Source organism: Manis javanica, chromosome 6 (genome assembly GCF_040802235.1).
Source record: "Manis javanica isolate MJ-LG chromosome 6, MJ_LKY, whole genome shotgun sequence".
NCBI lineage: Eukaryota > Metazoa > Chordata > Mammalia > Pholidota > Manidae > Manis > Manis javanica.
Window position 1 is genome coordinate 10356509 of NC_133161.1, and position 9120 is coordinate 10365628.

Sequence of the window (9120 nt, forward strand, 5' to 3'; positions counted from 1 at the left end):
AAGGCCCCAAACCCTGACATAACAAGTGCTGGTAAGGATGTGGAGCAGCAGGAACTCTCATTATTTGCTGGTGAGATTGCAAAAGGGTGCAGCCAGTTTGGAAGACAATTGGGTGATTCCTTATAAAATTAAACATATTGTTACAATGTGACCCAGAAAATCACACTCCTTGGTGTTCACTCAAAGGAACTGAAACACACACAAACATGTGCAGAAATGTTTATAGCAGCTTTATTCATAAAAATCAAAACTTGGACGTAACAAAGATGTACTTCAACAGGTGAATGGGTAAAAAACTCTAGTACATACATAGATTGAAATATTACTCAACAATAAAAAGAAATGACAAGCCATGAAATACATGGAAATCCCTTAAAGGCATATTGCTGCATCAAAGAGGCCAATCTGAAAAGGCTACATACTGTGTGATTTCAACTACATGACGTTCTGAAAAAGGTAAAACTATGGAGATATTAAAAAGATAAGTGGTTGTCAGAAGTTTGGGGAGAGAGAGGAAGGGATGAGTAGGTGGAACACAGAATATTTGTAGAGCAGTGAGATTATTCTATATGATACTGTAATGGTAGATGCACATTATTACACATTTGTCAAATCTCACACAAAGCACAACACAGAGCAAACTCCAGTGTAAACTTCGGACTTCAGTTAATAATAATAGATCGATATTGGCTCATCAATTGTAAGAAATGTACAACACACAATGCAAGATGTTAAAAATAGGAGAAACTGTGTGGGAAGGGATGAGAGAGCATGGGAAACACTGAACTTAGAACTCAATTTTTTTTGTAAACCTGAAATTGAACTAAAAATCAAGCACATTCACTTTAGAAAAGGACATTAATGACTTAACTAATACAAGTGCACATGAAATCTGTTATTTAGGTGAAAGTCCATAATAAAGACAGTACTTTCAAAACTAGAGGAAATGCTTTAGCTGATGGCAACAGAAATGCAGCCTTTACTGATTTTGCAAACATTAGCCTAACGTCTATTTGGTGAGAGTATTGCTCACTCTCCTTCCATAAATCCAGAGGGCATTTTGCCACCATGAAAGATAAACAGTGTCGGTTATTTCAAGGTCATTCTCACATCCCCTGGTGTCACACCAAACCATTTTAAGATAAATTGGTTCAAACATTAAAAACAGTGGTAAGAAAATTTACCCAAGAGTTTCTGCAGGTGAATCAATACTGGCAATTATCATAAGCCCATTAATGTAACATTAGATCAATGCTCAGGACCATTTAAACATTTTCAAATGGACTTCATTCCGTTCATCATAACTTGAACTAGGTCTTAGAATTGTTTATATAATTCTGGCTAGATTAACGATTTCCACAACTTTTCATCATTTACTCTGAAATCATGTCAAATGACGCAGTTTTTTATTTATTTCATTGACCTCTCAGGTGGACGTTTGTGAACAGACCGCTCTGCACTGTCACCACTACAAAAGCTCTTGTCTTGTGGGACCAGAATGAGCGACTCCCATTACAGAGATGTAATCAGCAAAGACCACCTTTTGGACAGTCACCAGTTAAAGCATTTCCTTAATAATTTATCATGGAAAAATATCCATAGAATTTTTGACAATTTTTAAATGTATGAATCAGTGGCATTCAGTCATTCACACCATGTATAACCCTCACCACTGTCCATCCCCAGAACCTTTTCATGCCAAACTGAAACTCTGTACCTTTTAACCAGTAACCCCCCATTTCCCCCTGTTCCAGCCCCTTGTAACCACTATTTTACTTTGTTCCTATGAAGTTGACTATTCTAGTGCCTCTTTTTGTTCTGTCCAGCTAAGGGTTTGTCAATATTGATGGATTTCTCAGAAAACCAATTCTTACTCTCCTGGATTGTTTTCTGTTGATTGTTTTTCTATTCTCTTTCACTTATCTCTGCTCTAATCTTTATTACACATATCCCTCTTTCTGCTAACTTTGGGATTTGTTTTCTTTTTCTACTTTTTGGGGTGTAAAGTGAGATCGCTGATTTGCAGTCTCCTTTAGTGCAGGACTATGCGCAGGAAGCTGCCCTCAGGCTGCGTTGGCAGCAGCCTCTTTCTGCTGTGCTGTGTTTTGTTTTCATCTGTCTCCAGCTAGTTCCTAATTTCTGCTTTTGAGGCCCTCTGGTAAAATGTTCAACTCAGTTATTCTGTTCTTCAGTTTCAGAATTTGGTCCTTTTTTGTAATGTTTATCTCTGTGATATTTTCACTTTGTTCATGCATCATTTTCCTCCTTTTATTTAGGTCTGTGTTCTCTTTTAGATCATTAAACATCATTAATATGATTATAGTAGCTTCTTTGTCAGGTAATTCATGAATCCAAATATTTTTCGGGCGGTTTCTGGAGATTTCTTTTGTTCCCTTGATTGGTCCATATTTTCCCCAATTTTTTTGTATGCCTTGTGAACTTTAGTTGAGGTTTGGCCTTTTGGAAAAACAGCTACGTCTCCCAGTCTTCACTGACTGATTTCATGCAATCCAGCCCTTCTAAAAATTCTTGTGGCTTTTCCAGCTTTTCCTGGGGATGCAGCTTCTCTGAGCTGGTGCACCTATTTTCTCAAAGAGGTCTGCCCACTTCTCGTCTGGAGCTTGTAAACACTTGCTTCCCCTGGTGTGTATCTAAGATGCCACAATCTCTCTACAGCTGTAAAAAGTTGGAGGGCTTGCCCTGTTTCTCAGTGGCCCTGACATGGTGTCTGAACAGCCATTGCCTTCAGTCTGTATTCATGCAAGACAGGAAACAATCCCTCAGGGCGTCCCCTGAAGAATGACTGTAATAGGTATGGCCCACTCTTCCCCTTCCCCTGAGGGAGAGCTGGGAGTTGGGACAATTCTCCCAATCATGCCACGTGAGGCCAGGGATGGGGAATGACTAGGGCAGGCAAAAGGCCACACATTTGCCTAATCTCCTTACTGTATCTCTTCTTGGGCTTGCGATTGTCTGGGGGTGCTGTATCCTCTTAACTGGTCTCTGCTGTTTTCCCAAAGACAAGCCAATCTATATATTGTCTCCAGGGAGGAAGAGGGCCTCGGTATTCCTATTCTGCCATCTGGCTGATGTTACACTTGATCATTCCTGTCCTTCTATCATGCCTCATTCTTGGGGAATTTTCTTGAGTTTTATTATACCAGTAATCCCATCTCTTAAGTGGAAACTAAGAGATTTTAGTCCTGTGAACTAAAATATACCCTTCTTTAGAATGTCTTCTTTTTCTGCAATGCTCTGTTGAAGGCAGCCTTCACTTGAGCATTCCTTAGACTGTAAACAAGGGGGTTCAACAATGGGTTGAAAAGGGTATAAAACAGGGAGAGGATTTTCTGCTGTTCCTCTCGTTGGCTATTGTCTGGGACCAGGTACACCATCATGGCTATGCCAAAGTAGAAGCCAACCACACAGAAGTGGGAGGAGCAAGTGGAAAAGGCTTTTCTGCGGCCTTCCTTTGACTTGATCTTCAGGATGGCCCAGAGGATGCGCACATAGGAGACCAGAATCAGGGAAAGGGGCCCAACTAAGATAAACACAGCAATAGCAAAGACAAAAATTTCATTGATCCAAGTGTCACCACAGGCCACTTTGAGAACAGATAATATTTCACAGAAGAAGTGGTTCACCTCTGGGGACCCACAGAAGGGCAATCTTAAAAAAAGAATTAGATGTACCAGGGCCAGGGAAAATCCACATACCCAGGAAGTGATGGCCAGGATGGTGCACGCTCTCCAACTCATGAGGACAGTGTACTGGAGGGGATGGCAGATGGCCACAAACCTGTCATAGGACATCGCCACCAAAATCAGGCACTCTACAGCAGCAAAAGTCAAAAACAGAACCATCTGCATAGTGCATGAGACAAAGGAGATGGTTTTTTTGTGTTTCACCAAGTTTTCCAGCATATGGGGCAAATTGCTAGAAGCGTAGGACATGTCAATGATGGCCAGGTGAGAAAGGAAGAAGAACATGGGGGAGTGCAGCCTGAGGTCTAGCCAGATGAGTCCCAAGAGCAGGCCATTTTCCAGCAGGTTGAGGACATCTAACACGAAGAAGATGCAGAAAAGGAGCACTTCCATCTCTGCACTGAGCTGGAATCCCACCAGGATGAATTCTGTAATCCATGACTGGTTGCTCCCCATTGTTAACGATAATTGGCCAAAAACTAAAGCATGATAGAAAAGTCAGAGCCAGATATCAATACAAAATGGTGTTATTTATCTCAAAAGGAACTCAAAGGAAGCTTGTATGGTTGTCCCTACTTGTCTGAGTTTTCCCCACAATTGTTTCTTTGCCTTGTTCAAAAGTTTTATTGTGAAGTAATTCAAACGAGCAAAAATGATGAGAGTACTTTATACATTTCACCAAATTTCTTTTCCATGTTTGCACTATAATTTATTTTTCTCTGTAAATACATATCCTTTTTTATGAAAACATGAGAGTAACATATAGCCATAGAGCCAATTTCTTCCTAAACCCTTTATTTTTTTCCAAGAACAAAAATATTCACTAATCTATCCTCAGAATAAGTACCAGATTCAGGAAATGTAACATTAACATGGTTCTCTATTCTAAATATAGTATTTTTTGTTCCTCTGGTCTAAGATGCAATTCAATATCACATATTATATTTTATCTCCTCTAATCTAAAAGTTACTCAGTCTTTCTTCACCTTGATATTGATATTTCCAAAGAGTACAATCCAGTGTTCTGCATAAGGTTTCTCAATCTGGGTTTAAGACCTCCCATTTTTTAGCTTATTCCCAAGATTTGGATAGGATAACAAAATGTGCCTTCTTAATGCTTTTCATTAATGCACAGCAATGTTAATTTGTCCCAATACTTGCCATACTACTATGGATCGTTTGGTTAATGTTGTGGCTCCAATTTGTCTCAATTATAAAATTATTAATTAATAATTTTACAGTACTTATTTCTGTTCACCAAGCTGTTGTAGCTTCATCTTGTACATTTCCCACTTCAGCTTGGAATCAGAAGGTCTAGTTCCTTTTAATGAAGAATCCTATTTTCAGGGCAATAACTGATTTACTGCATGTGGAATAATATTTTTATCATGATTGTTGCCAAATTTCTAACATCTTCATTTAATTGGAAAGTACATAATTTAGCACAGTCCATAAATTGTTAAGTGGATAATGGATTATTAAACTTACTTCAATCTTAACACATTTTACAGACTTCCTTTTTTACTAAATCAAGATTAAGGAAAATGAACGATACTGTGCAGTGTATTTAAGGGAAAAGTATATTTATAATCCCAGAGTCTTATTATTTTATTTTTTTATATTTAGATAATCACAGGCTCTTAGTAATTTTATATTTATAGGTTAAAGTTTCAATAGTTTGCTTCATTTTGTGAATAAAGTGGTTCCTACTTTACATGAAATTTGACATTGTTTTCAAAAGTATCCTAGAATAACATGAAACTCAATAAAAGGCTAAAAAGATACACTGTGAAACATATCTATCAGTGATCATTGTTAATAATTTGTATATATAGTGTTCTATTATTTATTGTAAATATATTTTCATATATAATTAAAATATTAATGGTATCAGTGGTTAGTTTTCATTTAGAATCATATCATGTAATTTTTGATACTGAAATATTTCTCTGTAACACACTTTAAACAGCTAGATTCTATTTTATAGCATAGTAATATTTTAACTAATTTAATATTTAACTCATAACTAGGTTCTGTGCAATATAATGCTACAGTGATTAAATTTTATGTATACATTTTTGTGTATCTTTTATTGTTTTCATATAGTGAATTCCCAGACATGGAGTTCTCAGTCAAATCTGTATCATTCTATCCATTCTAAAAAGCAAATAAGCAAAAAATAAACAAAAACGAAGACATATTATCATGGGAAGAAATCACTCAGTGGAAAGATCTCTAAAAATCATGACTGTAATCTCAAAGTCACTTTTCTTATCAAAATGTCCCATTTTAGCTCTTCAGCTTTTATCATTCTAACTCCTATTCTAATATAATTTAGTCAAACTTGGTATAAAATGCACTTCCTGTGGTTCATCCTTATCTGTTCATATTAAATACCAAGAAAAAATAAAAATAGTTAAGGGAAGGTGAGACTTCACGAAACTTAAGTATAATCTTACTACAGTGTACATAGCTTTTTGTTTACTGGGTTAAATCTCTAGCAGGCTGCTTAAAGGGCTCAATGTTTTGAGCCATCTACTCTCTAAGCTAAAGGAACTGATTTGTACAACTGTAAGGGACATTTGCCTGTGCCTCTTAGTGCCCAGAATCCAAATGGTTGCATGCAGAAGTAGCTATCTAAACATCCACTATTCAGGATTTCCTTCCTAGACGACTTTTTACATATTAATTAAGACCAAAAGATACAAATTTCTCACTTTGTTTCTAATCTATTATTTTCTTCTTAATTCCAGTTTGTAGTCTCAAAGGTTCCCATTTCCTAAATAAATGACATCATGGAATGACTCAACATTTAAGGCTTTACACCATGCATTACAGAGATGTCTTTACCTATAAAGTCATTAAGGTTAAATAATATTTTAATATGATAACACCACAGCTCTTCAATACAAAATGTTGCATAACTGTGATATGGCATTTACCATTCATGACGACAGCATGTTTTCCACAAAGGTAGCATTTACCTAGATAATATGAGATAAATCTCTTGAGATGATAAATATGGTTTTAATTATTATTTCTTGATTTTCTTTTATGGTAATGGATTAACACAAATATTCTGAAACTTATTAATATATGTCATCTATACATACACACAAATAATTATTATTTATCCTTCTGTAAGAGAATGTCTCTGATAATGGCTGATATGATCCTAGATGAAACAGTAACTCATTCCCAAGATTTGGATAGGATAACAAAATGTGCCTTCTTAATGCTTATCATTAACGCACAGCAATGTTAATTTGTCCCAATACTTGCCATACTACTGGAATGGAATGTTTTACATGGAATCTACTTTTTAATTGAATCATTACCCATATTTCACAGTGTGGTGACTGAAGTTTATATAAACTAAGTCAGCAGTTCCCTGATCTTTAGTCCAGGGGCCTCTGAGACCCTTTGAAATAGTCCATGAGATCAAAATTTTCTTTTTCCTTATTTTTTCTTATTGAATCCATTTAACAGTTATATATTAATAATTGTTAAATGGAAGAAAGTAATTTGTTGGTCACATAGTGACATCACATTGTATGCATGTGGATTTTTAAATATCTCAAGGGTCATAAATCACAAAAACATCATAGCATCCAAACTCTGAAAATTATTTCAGTTTCCTGAATTCACATTTCTCTACACTGTCTCTCTTTATATATGCATCATCTATCATGAGTTTCTGTCTCTTGAGCAAGACATGAATTCTACTTTACTAAAAGGAAGTTTACAATTAGAATTTAATCATTTGAAAACTGCTTTCTTACAAAATGCTATGAATAACCCAAGTAACTTAAGAACATTTCTATCAGACATGTTTGAAAAACCTTGAAGATAAAGACGATGTATCTGTAGAGAAAATGGCAACACTTAAGTGAATTAATATCTTATACCTGCTTAAAGTGATGCTTACAAGAAAGTTCCAGGGAAACTACTTAATTGAAAAATTAATTTATAGGAATATAAAATAACCTAAGACAGAAACTTGAAGGCATTACATATATGGCAGCATTTTGAATTTTTGAAAATACCAGCCTAAGGGAGACATCGATTATGATGGCAGTGGCCCTTTAGGAATCATGGTTTGGACAAAATCTAGACAAGCCTAGATTCCCATGTATCTATAAATATGTTTGCATTTTGAAGGGTGTATATAAATGATCATTAAGTTTGTAACATTATTACATTTTGCTGCAAATACAGGATATATATTATAGCATGCCAAATGGGTATAGGAACATCTTGACCTTTTAAGTTAGGTATTTTTGTTTCTTAATTAGTAAATTCTTTATCTTCATCTCCATTACCGTATTTTTATTTCACTCAAAAATACTTTAAAAAATAGTAAAGGTATGTTAGTCCATTAAGTAATGCAGCACTGAAATCAAGAATTTTAAGATAGCCTAAATAAAATTTCCCTTTCCCAATTTAGTAAATAAAATAGCAGCAGCTCAGAAAACAAAGGCCCGAGTATGTGCAAGATTCTAACAAGGCAATCCCGTAACTGAGCTAGGGAGCTTCATGCTATTTCTCCAACTCCAGCTTGGCACTCTATTCTATTTTGTACAGTAATTTCTGAGTCTAATAATTATCAAGATTGGGTGATAACCTAGGAAAGCTTCAGTAAGAAATAACAACGTGGCAAACTTACCTCTTAACACTGCCTCAGCAAGTTCAGTTCAACTGCAACTGTTACTAGAATTTTGTTTAATAATTGGTTACTCTAACAATATCTTCATCTATATTACTTAATATAAGGTACTTTTATTCTTTCAGCCCCATCAGAGCCTCATCCAGAGGAAATGCCTGCATACGGAGCCTCTCCTACTTGCAGATTCCTTCTCAAACAAGAACTGGGCGAATTTGGAGACCATCACTCAACCTTGTTGGAAAGTGATGATGAGAAAGCAGCTGTGGAGTCAGAAAATCTCTACCACGCAGCTCAGCAGGCGAAAGCTGCTGGGGTGTGGGTTGGCATCTGAGTATCTATCCCACCTAACTGTAGCAGAGACTTTGAGTCAGGAGGGTCTCAGGAATGTCCTTCCTCCACACATCCATGTTGATTTCTGGTGACACCCTGTTCTACTTCAACCACCTGAACTGAAATCACCTCAGTGCAAATACATCTCTACGTAAGACCATGTAAGCATGCGTATTCCTCAGGAACCTGCTGAACAAGATGAGATCCTTCAGAAGTAAGTTATATACTTAACACACTGTAGAAGGCTCTGGGGGATAGATCTGAGGTTCATGAGCATTTTCTACAACTGCTGATAGTTTTGCAACAGAATTTGAAGCTATAAATTAAATTTCTAGGAGTAAAAGTCATACTTAAAATCATCTCAGAACTAAAATTCCCAGAAGGACCACCAGACAGAATATGTCTATGCTTTTCCCTAAG

At 36.2% G+C, this 9120-nt stretch overlaps 1 protein-coding gene across 1 annotated transcript; it reads right to left on the minus strand.

Moving 5' to 3' along the window:
* Positions 1–3227: 3227 nt before the first annotated feature.
* LOC108389591 (olfactory receptor 2A2-like) lies at positions 3228–4160 on the minus strand. Its single transcript, XM_017648045.3, has 2 exons — positions 3909–4160; positions 3228–3863 (listed from the first exon to the last, which is right to left on the minus strand). The coding sequence occupies exons 1-2, from the start codon at positions 4158–4160 to the stop codon at positions 3228–3230; spliced, it is 888 nt and encodes a 295-aa protein (XP_017503534.3).
* Positions 4161–9120: the final 4960 nt, after the last annotated feature.

Bases quoted from the DNA above. Each gene is read 5' to 3' on its own strand.
- LOC108389591 (XM_017648045.3), bottom strand. From the start codon at position 4,160: ATGGGGAGCAACCAGTCATGGATTACAGAATTCATCCTGGTGGGATTC. The intron at 3,864-3,908 runs GTGAAACACAAA...TGCACTATGCAG, and splicing joins CCCATATGCTGGAAAACTTG to ATGGTTCTGTTTTTGACTTT.